The following is a 26,294-nucleotide window of genomic DNA, read 5'->3' on the forward strand; positions in this document are numbered from 1 at the left end:
TTGTTTCTTTTGCTACTTCAGACAAACAAAAATAGGAGAGAATATATATTATCCTTTGAAACGTTTTGATCTCCAACAGCATCTTAACAACGTCTTCCTGTAGGCTGCAAATGTTCACCTTGCAAAGAAAGCGCAGCTGTGACAGACGGGAAGAGACAGAAAAAAAAAAACATGAAAATAACAAAGCAAAGCATCGTCTTAACACCCGCAGGGCTTTGATTAAGGCTAGTGCAGCCTCTGATCATCAGACCAGACGTGCATATTTACAGCAGATGCCTCGTGCAATTCATTTCAGCTTAATTTCATCCATCAATGCTCATCATATCATCTCTTGATTCATAATATGACTCATTTCACTCCCATAACACGTGGTGGGAGGATAAAAAGCAAAAAGGCAACATTATGATGAGCTTCTTTGTTTCTCACCTTCAACTTATATTTTGCACTTATAAAAGTACAAATGTACTTTAAAAGTGACTTATAAAATGTTAATTGATGGAAAATGGGGTTGCTACGGGAATCAAAGCTGTGATGTTTTAGCTACATGACTCTCTATCGGATGTATGATGTTTAATCTAAACTGGTCTATGTCCGTGCTGCAGCTGTCATGTTCTATGTGAGGCAACAGTTTTGGCTGCAACAACATCTGAAGTATTTTTTTCCATTTGAGTCACACCTACAGTATAAGAAAAAAAAAAGACAAGATCAAAAGGTAAAGTCAGATAAAAAAAAAAGAAAAAAAGAACATACAGTGCAGCGGCTGCTGAATTGAAAATGGCAGGAATATTTCTGTGATTACTGAGGTTATTACATTCCTTCACAAGATGTCTATACAGACAGCAAAAAAAAAAAAAAAATCTGTAACCCTGTACTTTACAGGAGATTGGAGACAGTGGAGGTGGGCTGTATAGAGAACTGAGACAGCAGAGGAATGAACTATATAACAAAACACATCGGCCTTACCAATCTGTTTACAAGTATTTCTGGAACTTCTCCAGTATTATAAAGTATGCTCCTTACAAATGGAATGAGTTGCAAACAACTTATTCATTTGCAATAAATGCCTCTTATTCCTATGGAGCTAATGTGTCTATTGTTTATGTAAACTGTATGTTTAAATTTGATTATTTGTGCTTTGACACAAGGATTAAGCAACTACAGTAACGTGCCAGTTTCATGCACATATCTCTGGCACTAGTACAATTACTACTACTACAATAACAACAGCAGTACTGTTATTAATTATAATAATAATGGTAATTATCTTGCACTCTTCATAAAAAGAACATAGCTCAAAAACCCTTTAAAGTACTGAAATGAGGAAAAAAAGGAGTGAAAGCAATAAGTAATAGATGGTATTATCTATTTAAACAGAAAAAGAAAACATTTAATGTTTAGAATGACATCATAATATTAAAATAAATTAATAAAAAGAGCTGTATACTCAATACAGGAGGTGTTCTGATAAATAATGCATATATAAAAAATTATGCATTGAAAAACATAGAAGTCAAGAAGCAGAGTGAAAATGTTTTACTTCTATTCAAACCACCGCAGGGTTCAACTGATTTTGTTTTCAAAGAAAAAAAAAAACAACATAAAAGCAAAGAAAGTCTATTTTTTTCAACTGAATCTCCTGATAAAATGTGACCATTTTCATGCCAAAAGTGACCAGAGCTAAGAAGCTTTTCAACCTTGCACAGAAGAAAGTTCCAAGAGAGGGAGCGTATCAGGGGGCAGACTATTATGTGACACTTAAAGTGTCTATTGAAACCCTGAATAATGAAAAAGCTTTTAGGTGAGTTTGAAGCTCCATAAGGTGCCTGTGCCTGTTCGGTGGCAGAGGAAACTCTAGAACTGAGCAATCAAAAGGCCATACTGGTATTTTGCATGTTTTAGCTGGCAGTGAAATATAATTGCAAACACTTTACTTCACAGCTGGCCATTTTTAAAAATTGTACCGCTCTATAGGCCTTCAGATTTGTGAATGCTTTTTTGCTTCCTCCCAGGCAGCCAGGTTTTTTCACCTCGTACAAGTATGACCTTGTATGTATTATTTGTACAGTATGTTCAAGTTGTTGGAACACGAAGCTTGTGATATCGCCTCCAGGTGAAAATCTGGCTTCTTAAAAACTTCCTCATGTTAATGCGTTTAGAAGCATTTCAGAGTCGTCTACCCAACAACAACACATATTTTAAGTTCTGATGGCAGAAGTTATATTAAAAATAGGGCTGCAACTCACAATTATTTTCATTGCTGATTGATCTGATTAAATAGTTGATTAATTGATTAGTTGTTCGGTCCATAAAATGTCAGGAAATGGTGTCATATTGATCACTGTTTCCCAAAGCCTAAGATGACGTCCTCAAATGCTTCTATCTTGTTTTGTGCTGACAAACAGTCCACAAGCCAAAGAAATTCAGTTCACAGTCACAGAATACTGAAGAAACCTGAAAATATTCACGTTTGAGAAGCTGATATTGGAGATTTTTGTCTTAAAAAAGGCCTCCAAACAATCGATCGATTATTAAAATGGTTGGTGACTAATTTAATAGTTGACAACTGATCGAAATATCAACTAACTAAACTTAACAACTAAACAAAGGAAGTGGTCCCAGCCAAGAAATGGTCCAGTACAATAGCAAACCATTTCTTCAGTTTTTGTAGGGATTAAACAAACAAGCTATAACATGTTAATTGGTGAGCTTTAGAGGTGCTGGTTGGTAGATTTTGTTACCTTTGGAAAGAACCAGGCTAGCTGTTTCCTCCAGTTCCAGTTTTAATGCTAAGACAAGCTAACTGAAGCTAGCTTCATATTCTCTATGTAGACATGAAAGTAACATTGATCTTGACTATTGATTATTCCTTTAAAAAGGGTGACATTTGACAACCAAATCTTAATTCTCAAGTGAAGATTCATTCATGTTATGGTGTATCTAATTCAAGGGAAGCTGGACTTGCTTTGGATTCTTGAAGAGACTTCACCTCTAATCCAAAAGTCTTCTTCACATGAGGGTCGTAAGTCGACTGTGGACAACTGACAATAAAACAAATATCTTAAAGTATTTTAAAATTGATTTGAAAACTATACTGACATGAGGTGGAGACAGTCGGGTCTCAACGTCAATAAAACATGTCGATGATGGACACACTGGGACAAGCTTCCTGCCGGCTACAACACTGGAGGAAGAGCTCTCAAAAACGTTTCCTCAGCAAAGCTTAACTGTGACCGCGTCCCCTAATTTTTAATCTGAGACATGCTTTGATCCGTGTTTCACAGCTGTCGGAGAAATCATCTTTAAAAAGCAGATGGACGGAAAGAAAAGGGAGGTTCAGACGGAGGCTGGCGACACAGAAGAACACTAAACATCTCCCTCTTGTCATGTTAACAACATCACATTACACACTGCTGAAAAAAACAAAAAAACTGTTTAATGTCAGCCTTCGGGATCAGCGTGAGATCTCCACAACTGGATGTGATCATAAGAAATTGTACATCAGAAAAATAACACCAAAGAGCAATATTCACACTTTAATGACAGCTAAATGTCCCAAGAGTATCTACAATATTTATAAGAGATTGTTTGTGTCTTGAAATCTTACACACATCTCCACTTCAGGCATTCAACTCAAATGCATTAAAGCAGCAAGTAATTCATTAATCCTTTAGTCTTTAAAATGGCAGAAAATAGTGAAACATGTCTGGGAAAAAGGTCCCAAAGCCCAAAGTAACGTCCTTAAATTGCTTGTTTTATTCGACCATCTCTTAGCAAATCCCTCGCTTCTGAAACGCTGGAACCAGTGAATGTTTTGCACTTTTGCTTAATAAATGACAGAAAGCTTAAAAGATTATCATAATTGTTGTTATTAAATTTCCTCTGAATGCTTTTTTGGTCGTGATGCTTTAATTCTGAGCACTTCACTTGCAACCCCTCATCACGGGGTGCGCGTCTATCCGTTGTGTTTTTGTGTTGTTGTTTTTATTTTTATTTTTTACCTTATTTAATAGTATTCAGAGAAGCAAGGGAAGTTTATTTGTGTTGCACCTTTCAACAACAAGACAATTCAAAGCGCTCAACATAAAACAAGAAAAAAAAGGTATTATGACAAGTAATAAAATTAACATAACGCAATAAAAAAGATGCATAAACAGAGTTTAAATGAAAACAATAGAAGATTAAATCAAACTGAAATGGAGGAAAAACTAAAAACCATACTAAAAAAGCACTTCTCAAGAAAAATGAAACGATTAAATAATAAATATATTTTTTTTTATGACAGTAGAAGTTTACTGTCTTGGTTTAGCTCAAGCAGAACGCATCAGCTGGCGTTAAAGACTTTACCTGGCATTAATTTCATGCATCTGTTTCCCCATAAAAGAAGATGACAGTAAGTGTTAGCAATCTTCTATGAATGACAAAGTTTTTCCCTGTCACAGTCAACACCGAACACTCTCATACTGGGATCAGTGGTTTGTGTGTGACCCAATGAAAAGCAACATCCGGGAAGTAAACTAACACCGACAGCGAAGTATACAGTAGATTCTCTAATTAAAGCAAACAACAAATGACTTGCATCAAACTCGTACGTCATGTTTGCGTATGTGGCATATTGTGCCTAACAGATGGACTGACACCGACTGATAATCAGTTCCTCCCACAATTTCATCATCGGGGGACAAAAACACCTTTGAAGGCATCTGCTCTGTGAGTTTTGAGTGTGATTATCAGAGTTACCAGACTGTGTATGGGCTGCAGGGAGATGTAATAGTGCACATAAGTTGTAGCCTCCCATCAGATGGTGAGGTTTAAAAGAGGAATAAATACTTATTTTAATTAGTTATGATACTTTAAGGAATGAACACAGAGGCAGTCAGTGAAGAGATGAAGTTATACATGTGAGAGTTTACATTTAAATTTACATTTTTATACATTGCACAGTCTCTTAAAAGGCAAATCCATTTCCTGTAGTTAAGTATGTCTTTATGTCTCCCTCACAGAGTACTGTGATCACAGGCTGAAACTTTGAATTAGTCTGGAAAAAAAAAATAAAAAAATGAACTGTCAGCCCGAGCAGGGTCAGCTCACATGAGCAGTTTATATGCTAATGTGGCGCGACCTCTTTTCAACACAATGCAATGGCAGACGGAGCTTCGATCCAACATTGAACCCGGCAATTTGAAAGATAATTTGAGTGTCTTTATGTGACCAAGTCAAATACTGTAAGTCTGCAGTGCTGAATATATAATAAAAAAAAAGGTAATCCTATCTATTTTATGAGAAGATTCCAGCGATTTTAGACTCAATATGTTTCATTTTTACTACTTAGAAGTCCATCAAAATAATGAACAAATTAATTTCTCCCCCAGAATTTTAGTCCTGGCAGTGTTTAAATGGGAAAAAATATGAAAAAAACTAATTATAAAAGATTTTTAAGGGGTGTGTTTTTTTCTTGGTGTTGTCGAGGATGATTTTCATTTTGTATTTCGTCGCCCTTTGTACAATCACTTAAGGAATTGTTTGTTTGAAAAACCCTGATTTGTTTTGGTCATCCGATGCTGAGGTGTTGAGTTGGCTTTTTAATATGGAAATTTTTATTGTAGCGAGATTTATAGGAGATGCTTGGCGGCTAAGACAGAGAACATTGTATCCATCATAACGGGACATTTCCTCCATGTAAACTTAATGCTCTGTGGAACTGTACGTTACGATATGTCATGTGGCCATCTTGGTTATTTTTGTCTAGTGTCTTGTAAGCCCATATGAGCTGGGCACCAGAAAGGTGCAGGACACTTAAATAAACAATTCAATCAATCAATCAATCAATCAGCAACAGTAATTGCTAGAAATGTAATGCTCCCTGAATTATGTTTTCTCTCAACATAATGAGAAAATGTAGTAAATGAACATATTGTAAGTTGTAAACATGTGGATACTGATGTTGGAGTGAAATATTCAGAGACAACGTGCTTCTTTTTTCTTTTCCACCAAAATATGTGATGTTGCTGTACAGTATCAACTAGTAGAGACTACAGTGATATTATACTTTTAATGGTTATGTTTAAGCACTGGCAGCACTCGGTTAAGGTTAGAGAAAGATCATAGTCTTGGTTTAATACAGAAAAAGGTCCGCAATGACTTAAGCAGCATAACATGTATATCAATATGTAAGCAAGACCATGATATTCAGTTGCCTGAACCTAAACAACCACATGTGACTCAGGATGTGAACCATGCTCTCTGGTGTCAGAGTCCAGCGTCTTGTACGCCCACCATTCACCCTGACCTCAGTGCGATATATATACAGTAAACGTAGCGCTTAATTCGTTTGAAAAAATGTTGCCTGTGAACATAATCCCGTAATTTCAAGGAGACAGGGTTGAATTAACTTTCACACAGAGCTGTCACTCTGTCAGTCAGCCTGACATCCTTCAGTCTGAGGAATATCCAGATGCCAATAGTGAACATCTGACCTAGTTGTATTGATGTAGAGAACAGAGCAACCTCTTAGTAATATGGAGCTATCAGTTACAGCAGACACAGGTTGTCAGAGAAGGAAAAAGGAGAATGAGACCGAAACTCTGAGTGTGTGTGTGTGTGTGTGTGTGTGTGTGTGTGTGTGTGTGTGTGTGTGTGTGCATGTGTGTGAGAACAAAGTGCTTGTCAGGAGCAGTTAGAAACTGTCTGGCCTGTCTGGCAGGGGAACATCAATCAACAAACTCACCTAACTGAGTGGAAACAACATGCTATCTCATAACTCCTCACATTGCAACAGTTTGTTGCTTAGAGGAGGATGCTTTTGTTGCCGAAATGTTTCTCCTTGATGTGTAATTACAGCAGAATAAGTTGTTCTGATTTACTGCTGGATTTTAATAGGTAAATCCTCCCTAAAGCACTTAAACAGTGTTGCAAAAATGCTAGTGATGTATCTTGCACTCCTGGGCCCATTTGCACTGCAAAACAAATTCCTTTCTATCATTTTCTGTCTCTAATTAAGTCCTTACAGTATTACTTTCTTAAACACAGTGAAAAAAATCAGCTTGTTGTTTCATGTATTTATCAAGCTTTATTTCTCTTGATTCCAGTAAATCAACCTGTCCTTTTTCCTTTATGTTGTTTCGAGATAAAGATTGGTTTCTGAAAAAATGACATGATTTGAGACTAAATCATAGACTTACATAGTTCTCTTTTTTTTGCAGTGTACATTTTTTCTTATTCTAACTTATAAGTGGCCAAACATTCTTTAAATGATTCACAGCAGCTTCAGTAGAAGTTTTAATAATTGAGATTTTTTCAGAAAAAAAAAAAAAATCTGTTTTGATATTAGTTCCTGAAAATGAAGGCCTTCTCGCTAGACTCACTATTTGGTTCAGAGTCTTAAGTGATGCTTAAGAGGTAGCAGTTTCTCCACAGACAGCGGCCTCAATAGTCTACAGTACAACATGACACAGAGTGCAACAGATCCACAACCTGCATCTTCAGAGACCATCATCAATGGTGTGTGAAATACAATACACTTTTCAATGGTTATTTGTAATTTGAATAGCCAGTTATAGCACATTATAGAATTCACTCTCCGAGTGTTTTTTCTTGACAGGAAAAAGTTACTGTTGCGGCCTCCATGTGTGTGAAAACATTGTACAAACACTATGGACATTTACTCAGTTTTTAAGTACATTAAGTAGAATCCAGAATCCACTCAATAATAAAATCTGTATCATTCATGACTCAGATGTGTTCAAAAGGTGCTGTGGATCAAAAAGGGAAGATGTTCCGTTAATACACCTAATGGCCACCCCTAACCTAACCCTCAATCCTAACCCCTAACATTGCACCCATGTGATATTTGAGAATATAATTATATCATTACCTCAATTCCTCTCAAGATTTTGGAACCTGGCTGCAGGGATTTGCTCCCCATTGGTAACATTGGTATCCCAATGTTGGGCAGCAACATTGGGATACCAATGTTAAAAAGACAATTACATCTGATTGACAAGAGCCGTGACACTGTTTACATAAAAGTTGGTAAACTCTTCAAGTAAAGGCGTGGTCTGGATAGACATTGGGATACCAATGTTGGGCAACGAGGCCTGGTTCATAATGTCTACATCGTCCCAAAGGTGTTGGATAGGGTTGAGGTCAGGGTTCTGTGCAGGCCAGTCAAGTATTTTTCACACCAAACTAGGCAAACTGTTCCTTTATGGACTTGGCTTTGAGCATGGGGAGCATTGTCATGTTGAAACAAAAAAAAGAGCCTCAAGTGTTGCCACAAAGTTGCACACTACTGTCTAAAACATCAATGTCAAATATGACATTAAGATTTCCCTTGTTTTGAACTAAGGGGCCAAGACCAAACCATGAAAAACAGCCCCAAACCAAAAGCATATAAAAAATATGTTGACAGGATGTTCTGGGTAAAATCTGTATCAAGAGTATCAACATTCCACCAATTCCCATTTCTCTGAAAGTCTCATCAAATCTTAAAAGTCTGAAATATTGAAATTATTCTATTTTGTGTGCTGAACATCCCAGATTGAAGATCTGTGACAGAACAAGAGTATTTAAGGGTAAACGTTTCCTTTAAGTTCATACAACGAGTACAGAAAATACAATCGACTTTGAAGAATCCAGGGATTCAATTAACAGTCTATCCAGACAACGATAACCCCAAGAAAGAATAAAAGAAACTGTCTTTGTGCAAACAAACTTCTGTCCTTGAGGAATGATTTATCAAGCTACATCATCCTGAAGCTCATCTCCGTTGCTCGAGATACCTAATTAATCTGCACCAACTTTCAGACCTGCATTTTATGAGGGCAGAACATATTTTAATATCCCAAAAGGCTCTAAAATACCAAACATCTTCTACAAACAGCCTTATTATGGGAAGTCTGCTTGAGGCCCCGGAGCTTCTGCAAAGACCCGGCCCGTGTTGAGACTCGGAGCGGAACAGTAGTTCTGCTTGAGCACACAGAGTCGCTGCGGGGAGGGGACGGATTAGGGCGAGGTACAAGCTGGAGACACCACCTGCCCGGTCTTCACTTTCTGCCCGACTCCCACTGGCCCCGCGTTGTTTAGAAGTGGCACATTAAACAGCTCAAGTTCATCTGAGTCCATAACAAACACCCCGGGATAGGAACAGGTCACAGGCAGGAGGTGACAAGGTGTTTTAAGCCTTGCTGCTTTGACACCTGCTGCTGTGCTAAGGTCTACGCAGGCGATATTTTCGCTCAGACACCTGTCTAGATCTCGGAGGATTATGTAGAAAAACAAAAACATCAAAAGTCTGTATTTTTTATAATCTCTGACCCTGCTTTGCCACCATGCCCCTGGCTTCAGGGGAAGCATTACCTGCAATTTTCTGTGACAAGAAATCATAAACAAGGGCACAGTGATTACTGTCTTTGTAACTGAATTATAGTACATTGGCAGTTATATTGACTGATTTGGCTCTGGCAGAGCAGAAAATCATATCAAAGGGCTTTACGAGCTTGAATATAAACAGATGGCCTATTGATTAAACTTTCATGTAAATCCGCAAACAGAAAACCTGAAGGTCATTCTGAAACGAAACTCAGATGCCTTAAAAAATAACTAAGGCGAATGTGTGCGCTGCGTGTGTAAAAGAGAAAAGGAGGACTAAGTGGAGGAGACAGATGGGGACTGCATTTATAAAGAAAGCAATGTTGCGCAAGCTGACTTCAATGAGGTTTACTGACCTTCACTGAAGTGGTCGTTAGACCGAGTGTGTCCATGTGGAAGTAAACTGTGACATTACAGTGGGTGACACTGCAAATATCGCATGAGAGCGTAGACCACACACAAGGACGGAGACACACACACACACACACACATTATTCTTTGCATTGTTCGTGGTGAGATTGATTGTAAAACCTAATGGGCATGTCTGTGCATAATAATAGCCGTGTAAACAGAGCGATGTGTGGTGTACGGTGTCGCGGCTCCTCCTGCTGCCGCCCCCCCCCTCCCCTTTCCTGCGCCGTGTACCTGGTGTCAACAGGATGACGGAGGTGACGATCAGCGAGCAGATGACCAGAATGACAAGAAGGGCGATCGCTATTCCCTTCCAGTTCCTCTGCGGAGGGTTACTGCCCACCAGCTCCTACAGAGGGAGAGAGAGAGAGACAGAGAGGAGAAGAAAGACACGGTTAGAAATAGTAAAAAAAGACTATCATGGAAGTGAATCAGAGTACAATTTACGACAAAGAGATGAGGACCAAATGAAATAAAATTGAAAAGAACAATATGTGGGAACGTGGGGGAATGAGAAAAAAGAGAGACAAGCCATATCTAACAAGAATGAAGTGAGGAAAAGGGAAAGAATCAGAGGATGTATAATAGCAAACTCAAGAAAAGAAAAGATGTGTGTGTGTGTGTTGGAGGGGGGGGGTGTCAGTCAAGGACGAACGTGAGTCAGAGTCGCAGCCCCTCGGCTCTCAAGGAGACACACCGGCAACAGCAGCAGCAGCAGGAGGAGGAGGAGGAGGAGGAGGAGGAGGAGGAGGGGGAGAATTCTTAATGAGCCGAGCATCAGCGGCCATCACCCGCAAACGAATGTGACAGATAAAAATGGAGCCCACGACACGTTGCTGAATTGCATGCTTGACAATAGCGTAGAGAGGGGCTCCGGGGTTGGGAAAACAAGTCTGAGTTATGAGAAACCTTGAGGCGATTTTTTTTTTTTTTTTTTTTTTTTTTTTTTGGGGCCGACTGACAAAGCAAGAAACAAATGAACTTATTTCAGTTTAATATTGTTATAAGTGAAAACTGAATTTTAAAGAATGAATATGGCACTAGACAAAGTATCACCGCAGGATATGAAATTGAACAATACAGGAGTGAAAAGCAGCTTCTGGCTCCTTGTTCTTTCCTGAATCAAATAACGTGCAGGTGAAACGCATTTATCACATGGCGAGTTGCAGCAGGTGGCTGCGTTCAGAAAAACAAATTAATGAGGACAAATTTTTCACAATATATTATGGTAGCAAACACTGCAAGAGATGCTAAAACCAGGATCGGCCATATATCTACACCGCTATTAGATCTTGTTAAATTGTCTTGAATTCTGAAAGAAAATGAGACACAAACAGTTTAGCCAATAAAGCACTCAGATGGATTAAAAATGGTTCAATGTATGACTTTCAAAACAAAGCAGCCCTGAAAGTTTCTCACCTCAGCCCTGATTGGCTACCACACAGATACCCAGCGCCAAAAAAAAAAAAAACCCTAACCAAGAGGGACTCTGCAGAAAGGGTCCAAAGCCCAAACTGTTAGTGGAGGATTATATGTTCTTAATTAGTTTATGGGGGATAAAAAGAGAAGCCGAGCATGTGCTTCAGGGACCTGTGGCCGGGGCGTTAATGAATACACACTACGGCTTTAATGAAGCCGAATGGATGAGCTATGAAGCAAACCTTTGAGTGACCTCGATCCCACCTTAATTGAAAGGAGCCCAAGACATCATTAGCCTGCAGATAAGACCAATAGGGGCTATTTACTAGACTGCCCATTACCTAAATTCATTAAAACAGGAAACCTGTTAGTTAGCTGTACGGTCACATTGCAGAGCCGTGACGGCTACGAGGAAGGACACCTCAGGCAGAGACGAGACGGAAAAGATTAAGAAAACTTTGACATGTTGCTTTGGATGCAGCGCTCGGTTTAGTGAGCTAAGGTGTGCTGAGGATTTACTCTCAATAGGTGGGATTTACTGGGCTTATGATACAGGTTGAGTAGGGTAAACATATTTAAAGAGCTTCAAAGTGGAAAGAGTGGAAAGTGTTTTACTAGTTTCCCCTTTTGAAATTTTACTTTCAATGATATCCTTAATGTTCCATCAGCCAGTAAACACTGGAGACTTCTGGGTAACAAAACAATATAAGGTTTACTTTATGGCCACCAGTATGAACTGAGTTGAATAGAGAATGGCTCTAAATACTGCAATAACCATGAGTGACAGCCACCGTTGATATGGACAAGAAGACAGTGGCACAAGAATCCAAAAGTGAGCTGATTTAATATATTGTCAGATTTCTACAAAGCTGATAGAAGGAGATACGACGGCGTTTTAAGCTCGGTAATTGGATGTCTCAAGATTCTTCTTGGGAGTTGCACTTGATTTTAATGTCCTACATTCACAGGCTTGTACTGTTGACATTTTTAAACCAAAGAAGCAGATTTCTTCAAACACAGTTGTTCACCTTTTGTACTGATGGTTTAACCGTCAGAGTTTCATGACGGACGGAGGACTTTTTACACCCAAACTTCAACTTTGCTAATCTACAGCATAAATTTAAGAAATAACTTTGAATAATACCAGAAAAAAAAACCCAAAAAACCAAAAACAAACTTGAACTTGAGCTCAATCAGAAACTTTATACATTACAACAACCTCTTAGAAAGTAAAAAAAGGCAACCAAGGCTGAATGAGAATGAAAATTACTTTCAGCTCTGCTTCATAAAACTCAACATTAAATCAACTTTCCTACAGGTACACAATCAAACTGACAAACAGCAAAGTCTTTGATGTAACCGAGGTGATCGGGGCAGATTATTGCAAAATGAAACCATCTATAAACCTACACAACAAACTTGCTCACTCATGAGTTCAATTGTTTCTGTTGAGCTGTGATCATTTCACAGATCCACAGCGAGTTAGGTTATGAGCTGACAGTCTACAATATGATTTATTTTCTCCAATTCTGTGCTGAGCCATCGCTCCGGAACCATCTTTATTTTTATTTTTTTTCCTAAAAGAAATGAAAATCCGACTGGAGATTTTTATGAGAGCGGCATGGAGCCTACTGCTGATTGTTGTGGTCAATATAGTGTGTGACTGCAGGGAGGCGTGAGTGGGATTTACAAATGTAAAAATGGTGACAGAATTGGAGAAAAAAAAAACGGCTCTATAGAGAGAAACTACTTGTCTTACACGCAATAGTGGGATGTAAAGCGAGCAAGACGGCAATCTCAAGCTGTGTAATGCACAATAAAAGAGAAGACAATGCTGAGTAATGACTGTTTGTTATGAGTGCTATTCAAACATTTCTGCACTGTAGATAACTATCAATCTATCAGTCTGAAGCTGGGCATGATCCCATCACAACGTCTTAAATATAACACTCATATCTGTGTGTGTATGTGTGTGTATTCAGATATACTGTAGGGCAACCTAAACTAAAGAGGATATGTCCTGTTTTTCTGACATCAGGGACCATGCTGGAAACAAGTGTTCTCATATTTACATGTTATCCCCTGGTTTCATTGTCTTCTATATCCATAAAATCAATCAGTCAGTGTCCTGCTGGTTGGGCTACAGCATGTCTCACACTGTGTGTTAAGCTCCAGAGTGTAGCTAAAGTGATTTGCTAAAAGGTAAAGGGCCCATCAAAAAGGTCCAAGCAATTTTGTTCCATTATCTGTTATACAAGAATCAACGCAGCTGCTCATTGAAGCTTCAAATCTCACAGCGTGTCCCAGGCCAACAATTTCCAGCAATTTTTTTCTTTGAATTCACTCAACCTTTCCGACTGCGGTGGAGGAAGTTTTTATCAAAAAATGAGTGACCTTTCTGTTTTGGTAGACAGACAACGGAGACAGAGATCATCTGTGCTCTCAACTGTGCTTCCTTCTAGTTGAAGAAAAAAAGTAGAAAAGTTAATGGGGCTGTCCAATCACAGTAAATACTTAACTCTACTGCTGTAGAACAAGCCAACACACACACACATACACACACACATACATTGGATAGAGGCTGCAAGTCTACAGTAACAGAAATCACTTCTTATTTTCTCTCCACTTCCTGCTACAGAAACATCCAGCATGCTGAAAGATCTATTGCACTGTTACAATGACTAAAGAGTCAATGTCAAACAGCATTTCCATATAGATCAGCATCTCTGTGGGAACATATTGACATTGGAAGCTATCCAAAAAAAAAAATATATATATATATATAACTAGAAGAGTGCCCTCAGTGGAGTGCAGATCTCAGCCAGGTGTGTCTGGGGGCATGTATAGTCTCAGATTTCTTTAAGATGCATCGAATAGTGTAATGGCGTTGTAACCGAGCGTCCTCCTGGTGGAGATAAAAATCCTCCGAAGCTCCCTCTGAGAGAGAGAGAGAGAGAGACAGACAGAGAGAATGAGCAGCGGGATCCATATCTTGCTGGGAGTGAAGCATACTGACAATTGGACCACAAACGATTTAGTCAAAAAGAGCACAGGACAGAAACCTCACCAATAACACACACCAACTTGTGACATCTCTTTCCTGTTTCCCCGGGCTCTGAGGGAATAACGGTAGTCACTTATTCAGTCTGGATAAGGGTGCAGACACAAGCTGAAAAATCCTTGCCTAACCTTCTTGATCATGCCTCTGTGATCTGTAATTATGATAATGATTGGACTAATTAGCTAGACCTTATGTGCTGAAGTAATGACGGGGTGATTACAAGTGACTATGGCAGAAGAGAGATGAGGTATAAGAGGAGGCAGGCATCAGAGTTTGCAGGAACAGTAAATAAATAACGCGTTGGGAGGCTTGCAGGAAAATCCACTGACAGGAAAGCTTGAAGCGTGACCGAAACATGACAGACAGGGAGAAAAAAAAAAGGATGGGACACTATAGATAGATTCAGGTCCAAACCGGAATAAAAACAAGATCCTGGTAGTTTTCTAGCTTTCAGTAGCTGTCATGTTGAAATCTGCAGAGCATGCACAGAAATCATCAGTGTTGATATCTCCCTGAGAGTGTAAAACTCAACACTCTGCCAGTGTCTCGCAAAGTAAACAACTACCAAAGTAAAGTTTTTTCATTCCACAGAAAAAAAAACAACAAAAAAAAAACACTGAAATGGCAAAATAAATCAATTTGGGTATTTTTCCTTCAAGGACGCTCACCAGGTCAGGAACACAGGAGTTGTTACTGATGGTCACCTTTAATTTTTATTCACAAGAACAAGTCCAAGGTAGCCTTCCGTCTTCTCAGGAGTCTCTCAAAAAACGCAACGCTTTCTGTGCCGGGCTGATTCAGACACACTTGTCCAAGCCTTTGTCATCACCGGGCTAGATTACTGTGAAAGCCTTGTGTGTATATAAAGCGTCGGCTGATTCAAAATGCAGACGCCTACAGTACCATCTCTCCACACTCAAACACCTCCTCTGGCTACCGTACCTGTTCATTACAGCATTGATTTTAAGATCCAGCTCCTGGTTTGTGAAACTCTGGTCTTTGATTATCTGACATGCTTCCAGTTCATCAACCCAACAGTTGTTTACTTCACATTTCCAGAACTCATTTTTATATCTGATGATAAGAGCATTCAGCAACGAAAGCACAGGCAGCCTGCTAATTTGAAGTTAGCACCAACACTATCTTCTCAATTCATTTCTGTTGAGTTTAGCTCACATATCTGTCTGTATCTAAGTTTTAATCACCCTGTAAAGCACTTTGCACTTCTTTTTTTATGAAACTGAGCTATTTGATCTAAATTTATGAGCATAATGGCAAGAAACTAGTTATGAATAAAGCTCTATAGCATGAGTAACTGTTCCATTCGTGCTAGCTTTATTGGATGCTGAAGTGGAGATGAAGGCTAGGCCCATCTCCCTTTGGTGCTTTAATCGCCCAAACTAAAATGTCTTATGCGTGTGTAAGCTACATATATTCTCCCTGAGGACAAAATGATAATGTCTTAGGCCTCCAGCATTAGCAATGGTGTAGGTCATTAATTCAGACTCTCAATGAACACGCTAAAGCTATAGCAGGGTATCTGTTATTTAAGGGCCCGTATGCTAGTGCATGCATGTGCATATTTTCTGTACTTTCATGCATTATTCCATCTGTTTAATTATACAATATGGAAAATGAATAGTGTTGCCAAAAATACCACATTGTTTAATAGGCATGGATCTCTATTCACTGATAGCACAGTGCTATTGGAAATATAGGAGGAAGGAGCTGAATAGGCTGAATGCATCATGAAGAAGCAGAGGAGGAATACTGACAGACTGCAGCAAGAGAAGAAATGTATTTTTTTTTTTGTGCTAAAATCAAACTGATCACAGTAACAGAATGTAATGAGTCAGTCAGTATTGAGTAAGTCAGCATTTAGCTGATAATATGCTTTTAATTCATGCACTTATCCAGAGAGAGACCCAGACAAGCAGCCGGAGGTTCAGTGGCTTGTTCACTGACACCTTGACAGACTCAATATGGCACAAGCTGTTCACAGGAACAAAGTCGGCAACTAAGTGGATCAAACCTGTAACCTCAGGTCGGGTACAGACTCTCCAACAACAGATGCAAATCATAAAATAATGAGAGTGACGTCTCTCAGTATGAAGAGGTCTTATTAGTATTATGTCTGATGCAGCGGGTAGCAACAGAAGTTATTAACAGCAACCGCCGAGACACATTCATCATTAAGAATTTAGTTGAAACTTTAAGATATTTGAGACTGTTTTGCTCTTGCTCAACAAAAAAACCTTTCAATATCAACAGTTGTAACACAACAGAATTATGTGTAGATTACTGTACATTAAATAAGAAAGATATATAGTAAAATTAACTTAAACTGACAAAAATGAACACCTGAAGAGAAAAAAAATGATGAAAAGATGAAAAATGCAGCTCTGTTTCAACAGGTGAAACAAAGACATTTCTAGGTCTATATTTATATTCTGGGGCTCTACTGGAATATCTTTGCATGATTTACATCTATCTTATACTGGTTCTTTATGCAGCCCCTCAGTTCAGCCTCTATCTGAAACAGGCAGTTTTAGCTCCTGTCTCTTTAAGGCCCCCCTCCCGATGAGCACACTCTGCTCTGATTGGCCGGCTTCTGCCAGCTCCCGAGGCTATGTAAACAAACAGTGGTAGTCTGATTTTACCATCTTTTTACCCCATTTATTTACTCAAAATATGAACTTCTTAAATACATCTGTGCATGCTCGAGCCCACATCCAATATGAAATATATGTGGGTGAACAACGCGAACAGCTCGTGGAACAACCTTAGAAACAAAGGCTACATAACGGACAGCCGTTTGTGTGCATGTGCAAACGACCTGACGTCAGTTTGACGTGAAAGTAGAGGTAACTTTATAAAAGGAGCGTTCAGAGCAGGCTGACTTTCCATACATTCACCTCATGTTTTGTAACTTTAACCATGTTTAACATAGACATCCGACATTAAAAGTATACAGTATAAATGATATGTCCCCTTTAAGACTGAAGTTAATTGCAAATAACAAAACAATTATGCCCTTGTCTCTCTGCACAAAAAGTTTTGTTTGTTTAAAAAAAAATGATGAAACTGATAAAGAATGCTAATGGTACTGGTTTTGGTAATGATGCTTGATAAATATCCTTATCAGTTTTAGTTTTAATTACTGCTGTAACAAGACAAGAAACTAAAGGTATCATTTCAGCTCCTTTTTACAGTGCAGAAATGTGAGTTTAATCCTTAAATATAGTGATTTGGAGTCTCTGCTTCTTTCATCCTCCTCAAACCAACTTCATTGTTACAAAAATATGACTGGATTAATCTCAAAATCCAAATCCTCTCCTATTGTTTAAGTGGTTTTTAGTACAGATGGATTTTCCTTTATATCTTCCTCGATTAGAATTTTAATCTTTGAATAAAAGATTCCAAAACGCCTCTTCCAGCTCTGTGCTTCACTGGTCAAAGAACGTCAACGCAATAATTGCATCTACACCCGTTTGGACAATGTTGTTGCTGTCATACAACGAGGTGCAAAGATAGGGCTGTACATAAACAAGCGGGCTTGTTTGTTACTCACAGCTGGAGAACTAATTTCCAACTGGCCATTGTGCGTGTATGTGTGTGCGTGTATGTGTGTGTGCGTGTATGTGTGCACGCGTGTTGTTCTTGAGCTTCTTCCGCCTGGTTTGTTTGATTTGCGAGTGAATCTCTTCCAGTCCATTAGAGAGATACTGGGAGGGCGCCACCCCCAGCTGACCTCTCTCTACAGAGTTTGCACTAAATCACATCTCTATAAAATGCCATATAGAATACACATAGCCAGAGGATGAAACAGTGTGTGTGTGTGTGTGTGTGTGTGTGTGTGGCACGGAGCTGCTAAAACATAGTGGAAATAAACTTGTGGGAATGGTCCTTAGGATACAGAGTACACTTTGACATGATTTGCATAGGATGAAAGTAATAACCAACAAAACCCTGGGGCTCTTCATTAATCCCATACTTGATAATATATATGTACTTTATATATTTCTGATGCAGCGATAGAGAAAACGCCCATTTATATGCAAGTGCACATTCTGCATAGGCAATTAATCCTATCTATTCTATATCATTTTCCTGTTTCGCCACTATGGAAACAAGAGTCCCCTTTAGCTATAGCTCTTCTGCTTCTTAAACATGCATTATGATGTGGATAAACATGTGATGAGGCACTCACATGAGGGAAAAAGCATTTCCTACCTGACTCTCATGTGTAATGCATGAGGGCAAATATATTTCTTTGCTTTTTTTGCCAGTCAGTCACATAAGTCTTCTTTAGGAAATGAGAACAATACAGAATAGAGCCAGAGTTTCTCCCCATTTCATCACTTTTGCTGTGGCAGTGTGTGCCTACACATCTGTCAAGGGAGGCGAAATGTATCCACAAATGTTGCCGCGGCTCCGCAGAATCAGAGATTTACCTTCATCTTTTAACTTCAGCGGTGATACAAGTGCACACAAATGTAAAAATGACTTCTAGTGGAGGCAGAGATCTGTTCGGAGTATTGTGCAGGTAGAAAATGAGTTGTGTGGTCATCCTTTTGTCTGTTGTATGTTACTGCTGCTTTAACGACAGATGTCTGTTCAAAGGCGGCACCGGGAAATGTTCCAGCGTATAATTAGCCGAGGATCTCAAGCTTTACTCTTGTGTGCAAATGTGTGATGTGCTGACTCTGTGAAGCAAAAGCAAGTTCCAGACCTCTGACTTAAATTGGATCTGTGTAGAATTTCAGTGACAAACTCTGCAAATGCGCCGTGTAGCATTGCCTTCACAATCTTTTCAGTCTGAATTCACTTTAGGAAGCAAAACTAAAGCGTTCGTTTGCTGTGAATGTGTGTAGAAATCAACAGTAGGTGATCGTTGGTACATGTCACCGCTCTGAAGAGTTAATTTAACACTTTCAGAAACCTGCCTCACAGTCAGATCAGTTCATTATCCTTTATTTCTGTTTGACTGGACGACCTCCTAGAAGTCACGTACACATTGATCCCTGTTCACACGGAATATACACACATTTTAATGTTCTGTATGAAATTAGCGGCTAATTCCAGTGTCAACTTCAGCTAAGTTGCGGAAAGAGTGTGCTGTCACTACTTTGTCAGGCAAGTAGGTGCTCAACTAACAAAAGAACTGTATGTGAAAAAGAACTAATCATCAATAACTAAACTTTACCAGTGATATTTACAGAATGAGTAAAAGCAAAGCCTATTTCTATACACCAAAAGATAGCCTTATCCAGCAGAGAAGTAAAAACATAAAGGGCCAGTCTCTAAAAGATTCTGTACCTCCTTTCAAAAACAAAGGACATGGTTGTCCCTGTGGCCTAGTGGTCAAAGACGTAAACCATGTAACTGCAACATCCCTGGTTGGGGACCTTTGTTACATGTCTTCCCCTTCACTCTCTTCCAGTGTTTCCAGTCTGTTACTTCTGTTAAGTAAGGACGAAATGCCAAAAAATCAAACTACACATCAACCGTAAAAATAACCACAAAAACAGTCACAGAAAAAACAGAGTGAGAGAAACAAGTCCTCATAGCTAAACAACAAAAAAAGGTAGTTTGCGTGTGCCCTTTAAAACAGACTAATATAGTTTTACAAAATTGATTCATATGAGGGTTTTCCATCTGCCGTCTCTATTAAAGTTTGTTAAACCTGCAATTTATTTTTCTGGCCACAAGGGGGCAGTGGCAAAAAAATGGGAACATAACATCAACATATTATTACCTTTTAAGGTACTAGTGTGTAAGATTTAGTGGCATCTAATAGTGAGGTTACAGATTGCAACCAAGTGACAACACCTCCCCTCCCCCTTCCTTTACAAGCATGTAGGAGAACCTACATTGGCTGCGAAACTTGTGAGAAATGCTCTCTAGAGCCAGTGTTTGGTTTGTCCACTCTAGGTTACTGTAGAAACATGGTGGTGCAACATGGTGAGCTCCATGGAAGGGGACCAGCTCCCTATGTAGATATGAAAGGCTCCTTCTAAGGTAATGAAAACATAATGATTCTTATTTTCATTGGACTATACACTCATTAAAACATACTTATGAATATTATATTCCATTTCTGCCAACTCTGTCCTGCTAGATGCCACTAAATTCTACACACTGCCCCTTTAAGTTAATATGGCAAACAGTTACAAATTTGCACTTCTGACCAACCAAAACAATGAGCTGAAAGAAGTTCCATAGAGCTGTGCAATTATCATAAGAGTTGACTTGATCCATTGTTGTTATGAAAATATTGATTATAGCTGCTTTAAGTTTAGGTGACTACAACTACTTGGTTAAGGTAAAGGAAAGATTGTGGTCATTGTAAGACTTAACCTATGCTGCTGGGAGATGGTATGCAAACCGCAATCTACACTGTTAAAGACTCTTTCACCTCGAGCATCTTTCTCTCTAAGAGGTTTTGTGGTGATATAAAAATGTCATGTAACTTCTGCTTTTGCTCCTGAGAGGAGACTGTCACTGTTTGCGTGACCTCAAGTAGTCTCTTGTCAGGAAGTCTCAATATTTAAGACCTAATAAACCAGCAAAGTTTCAATTTCATGTTACATTATTAAGCTGTGTGCTGCTGTCTGTTACAGAAATAGCACCTGCCTGAATAACTTGAGTTTTATGAGATGCATGTTTGCTGCTCAGTCTTACTTAGCATTGTCAAAAAGCCCGTAGCGTGTTTTTGCATGGCATCTTTGCAGCTAGAAAACTAACTAGAAAGTCATCTGAGCCGCTGTGGTGAGGAGAGTTGGGGAGAATACAGAAAGCCAGAAGAAAAGGGAAGCAGAGAGAAAGTCAGGCAGGAAGATTTCACTGCAGAGCAGCATGTCCCCTCAGCCCACACCCAGAGCGATTGGTATTCACTGTGGCCAGGCGGCAGTGCCAGTGTGTGCTGCATCTCTCAGGAACATTAAGAATTGAAAAGTATATTTCCTATTGTTCTTATCTATCAGCCTTCATTCCATAACGCACACTTGTCGCGCCACTCCAGCAAAATAAATTGCCGTCATGGAAACAATATGCACCGGCAGACGCACACGCTTCCTGGAAATGAAATGCCCCACAACCCACTGCTTCCAGGCGCAGGGGTCTAATAAAAAGAGGCTGCTGCTCCTGTTGATGTTTGCCCAGGCTAATGTATTCTGGCCTGCTGTTTTTTATCGCTGTCGCAGACAAAATATGAACATTCATGTTGAAAGAATAGACTCCCAGCCTCTTATAATTGGCATAATGTTTGGCTGAAGTGCTCTCACAATGAAAAATGTCTGATAGTTAAGAGCAATCTTTTCTTTTTCAGAAGAAAAAAAGAAAGTAGAATCACCTAATTTCAACTCTCTCCGAGGGAAAGAAAAAAATCAACTGCTTGGGGCAGCTACTTCACTTGCAAACACAGCCACTGTCGCTGTGTGAGACAGAAGAAGCAGGACATTGATGGGTGCTTTCATGTATTATGAACACAATAGCACCCCAGTCTCTGCCCAGTGGACGCTCAAATACACTCAGTGAGTTCTCCATAAAGGCACAGTGGACTCAAAAAATAAAAAAAAAAAAAATTCATTCGGAATAATAAATCAAAATATGTGTACCGCTATTATGTACATGAGGTATTTCCACCCATCCATCCACTTTGTTTGTGTGGCCTCTTGTTGGGTCTCCATGGCAACCCTGTCAAAGGCGCAAAAAAAAAAAAATAATTCACCGCTTACCCTCATCTGGCCACCTGTTGTTACTGCCACAACCCAACTGTTCATGCTATTCAGCTGAAAATGGGAGAGAGAGCGTGCTTTGCATGTCAGAGTGGCCGCTGAATGATTTAACAGGTTTGTAAGTATTATATTGAATAATTGGTGGTTAAGGCTTTTGTGCTCCACATTCAATATACCATATAGCTGCATATTACATGAGCACTTATTCAATACAGTTCTAAATGCTTGCTGAGGCACGTGTGTAGTACATGTGTGACCGAAATGAACTCCATCTGGAAAAGAGGCTTTGTTTTTTTTGTTCCATTATAGGCTATTGCAGGACTCTTACCTATGATTACAGCCTTCTGCACTCAGTACAGCATGTATGCACGTATTGTGTAAAGTGCTTTTTTTATATACAGACTGTCTAAATTGTGCCCTTGTATGGAATTCATTTACCCATGAGTCTTCCTGTAAGAACGTCACCGAGGAAAATACCTGTATGTTTGCTTAAAACTGTACAGGCTCTGCAGTAGCATCACCGATCACCTAGCAACCACATTGAGTGCCGTAATGGTCTGGTGAACAATTAGTGTTGGGCAAACAATAACAATACAAGGTCAGTTTAGTTCTTTTGTAAGAGAAACTGTGCAATAACCAAAAAAAAAAAAAAAAAAAAAATCAGCTGTTCACAGAGAAACTCCACAGTCACCTGAAAGCTTGCGTGTCATTGTGGTTTCAGGAAGGGACTTCCATAACTAGTAATAAGCTCTCAGATCATGGACATTACAATTGACCTCCAAAACGTATTTTCAAATCGTTCTGCTTTGATTTTGCACAGCCTGTATGATAAAGCCCATTACTTTACATAAGCTACAAGTAGATTTCTCTGAAAAGTTTTCATTGGAACTACTTTCTTTGGAACAAATAGCCACTATGAAAACAGTTAAAAGAGAAGTCGGTCTGTCTGTTTTATGCTGTAAGCACCACAAATGAAGTGAGAGAACACAGTATTAGGATGGGAGCAGAAATCTCAGCGACAGATGAACTATATTGATGGCTAGACACAATTTGAGATGCATGAAAAATATTCCTTTGGTTGCCCTGGTGACCTAGGCGTTTAAATGCGTCTGTTGCATGCATTTCTTGCATGTTATTCCCCATTTCTCTCTCCCCTCAACTGTCTGCTTTTAAAGCTATAGCATGTCCGTTTTGGTAAAATACACATTATCTGTACGTCTTTACATTTTCATTGACATTAGGGGTGTTTACAGTCATGTGCCATTTGCTTTAGGTATGGTATGTTTGTATTAACCAAACAAGTCAGAACAACAACAAGGTGGAAATGGCGGACAGTGGAGGGAATGCAGTAACAAAAGCAGGGTGTGTCTGCTGTTTCGGTGCCTGTGGAGGTTTTATAGATGCTGGTTCCTGTAGTCTCAGGATATATGCTGTTTGAAGGTGGATAGCTCATCAAGTTTTCGGGGCATGAACTTGACCAACTGAGGGGGAGGAGAGCAGGACTACCAATACACTGACTGTTGCCACAAGGGGTAAAGTTGTAAAGGTTAACTTTAAATCTACAAAAGTGGGGTTTTTTTGTTTTTCTCGCTCATAACAGAATTCCTCTAAAGCTGTTTTTTCCTGATAAGCTTTCTTTAAAATGTTTGGAACATTACACAAATAATGAAATAGCTATTTTTTTTAAGATCTGGCCATTGTGAGTATGAAACACTCGCCCCCTGTGGACTTGAAAGGTCGCTCTTTTCTAGTTTGCTTCTTGACAGAGAACAGAGGCTGTATACTCCAATAATTGAAAGTTTTCACTGAGGGAAAAAAACAAAAAAACATCCACAGATCGCCAATTGTCAAGTTTGAACCCACCCGATGGCTGAAGCCCTTCTGTGTGGCATTTGCATGTTCTCTCGGGGTAACCCAGCTTCCCCCCACAGACCAAAAACACACAATAGGTTAATTGGTGACTCTAAAATTGCCCCTAGGTCTTAATGTGAGTGTGAATGGTTGTCTGTCTCTATACTGTATCTTAGCCCTGTGATTGACTGGTGACCTGTCCAGGGTGTACCCCACCTCTCGCCCAAAGTCAGCTGATATTGGCTCCAGTTCCCCCGCGACCCTCTAGAGGATAAGCGGTAAAGAAAACGGATGTATGGATCATAACTAACAATTTGCTGTATCAAAGTCCAGACTGGCTGAGAAATCAGGGTAGAGACAGTAATATCAAAATGACCTCCTCACCATCAAGAACTGCGGCCAAGACAGCGAAGGGCAAGGCACTTAACCCCCGACAGCTCCTGCTGACTGTAGTACAGCCTCAGTCTGTAGAAGTGCACAGTATACTAGGCAGCTCCCATGAGTAAAGAGTGTTCAAATGGTGTGAATGCGAATCACAGCCGGGCTGAAGAGCAGGAGTTATACTGTCAATGTCAACCTTCTGCTGTGGTTCAATAAAGATTAAAGACAAGTATCCAACCACGTATATATACAGTAGGAAACCACTGGCTTAGATCTGATTTAACGTGGAATTTCAGTGGTTTTTCCAGCAACAAAGAAAAATACTTAAAGAAAATTAAACTGTGACTTTCTGTGACATATTAACAAACCTTTTGCCTTTTTATTTCATAACTTTTGAATATACAAGGTTGTTGGACTCTATATGAAAGAAGACAAGGTTGGAATTTTGTAATCTTCCTATCTGGTGAGGATCTGGTGAAGAAAAATGCAGCTTTGGCTTCAAGTTACAGTCCAGTAGAAAAATTTGCCCTTCATACTTGGAATGAAATGAAAATCATGAGATTCTTCCAACATATTTAGCTTCTGAAAATGTGAAATCAAATGTGTTTTTAAGAAAATGGACCATATTCAGAATCCATATACCCGTTTAATGTTATCAACCTATCAGATGAGATTCTCTGCATGTCAGCTATTCATGATTTAAATTCATATTTTCCTATCAATTAGCTAAACAACAGGGCCGTGTTACTGGACACCTTGTTGCGAGCTGCTTTACTCCACGCATGAGATGAAGGGTGGCGTGCGTTGAGAAACAGTACATTCATTAAAAGAAAATTATGCAAGTAGAGGAGGCATGAAATGTGCCGGAAAGTTTCTCTACAGAGTACAAGGCGTTGTATTCTGATTGATATCTCTATAATGTGTTTACAGAAGCACACTGTATTTAGATAGTGGTAAACGTCTCATGGTACAGACAATCAGAAGGCCATTTACTTTGCTTGATGCATCCTTCAGTCTACAATGATACTTACATCCGGTTATATTAATCATGGTTTCAATCAAATGGTTTCAAAAGCTTTCAACCACTTCCATCAATACAGCATAACGCTCCCCCATAGAGTCTTTTCATAACATCTTCCTGGATAAAAAGCTTGACATTTCAATTCAAGGCTGGCACCTCAGCTGCAGAGGAGACAAATACTGGCAAAGAGAACGCGCTGAAATAAGGACAATTCTCTAAAAAACAACATTAAATGAAACAATCGGTGATCCTGAACGAATCCTCAGGTGCACAAAAAAAAACAGTCGCTGTGATCGAGGAGACGGAGGTGGCAGTCGTTTCTAACGGACATGCTTAGTGGGCCACAGCTAATGAGCCCTGATGCCGAGGCTTGGGGGATTGCAAGTGAAGCTGTAGAGTTGACCTGTTGCAGATGGATGAGTAACACATTCACGCATAATCGTGCAAGAACGACATTCGGCTTCACTTGGAAAACTGCACTCACCGCCTGGCAGTCGAAGAGAAGCTTTATTCGTGTAATTTGCCACAAGTGGACATGTATTGCTTGCAAGACTGAAGTCACACAACCGCAGTCACACAACAAAGTATAAATGAAGCTCAAAAAACTAAAGTGCTTTACAGTTCTGACGCAGCAACCTTTTATTATTTACTGTTATATTACTGAGAAGCCAAATGGATTTTTCAATGAAGAAAAACATGCATTCTCTGGCGTCCTTGCTTTGCTACCCGCCTTGTTCCCTCCTCCCTCTACCTTTCTGCTGCCTCCACCTGAAAATAGCCCAGAGAAAGTGCTCTCTTCTCTGACAAGCAGTGAGCAGTTTGCTCTCCTGTCAAGCTACAGTGGAGAGAAAGGTCGATGGTGTGTCTCCTGCGAGACTGTCAGGTAGCAAAGAAATGTGTGCATTAGCCTCTGTGAGTGCATCAAATCTGAACCAAGAGACGGGAGTGGTCGTCAGTCTCTTTATAATGAAGATAATGTGTCCGTCAATAAAGTAAATAAAAGGTAAGCACACACTGTCATGGGGGCTCTGAGGATGCCTTAACA

The 26,294-nt window shown here is 39.5% G+C and overlaps 1 protein-coding gene across 7 annotated transcripts in view; it reads right to left on the minus strand.

Moving 5' to 3' along the window:
* LOC122972910 (dipeptidyl aminopeptidase-like protein 6) overlaps nt 1-26,294 on the minus strand; it is a 199,548-nt gene that overhangs the window by 46,754 nt on the left and 126,500 nt on the right. For all 7 annotated transcript variants that reach the window (XM_044340331.1, XM_044340332.1, XM_044340333.1 and 4 more), the window contains one exon: nt 10,012-10,126. In XM_044340331.1, coding sequence (XP_044196266.1) covers nt 10,012-10,126 — 115 coding nt within the window. The remainder of the gene's footprint in view (nt 1-10,011; nt 10,127-26,294) is intronic.

Source organism: Thunnus albacares, chromosome 21, assembly GCF_914725855.1.
Source record: "Thunnus albacares chromosome 21, fThuAlb1.1, whole genome shotgun sequence".
NCBI classification, from domain to species: domain Eukaryota; kingdom Metazoa; phylum Chordata; class Actinopteri; order Scombriformes; family Scombridae; genus Thunnus; species Thunnus albacares.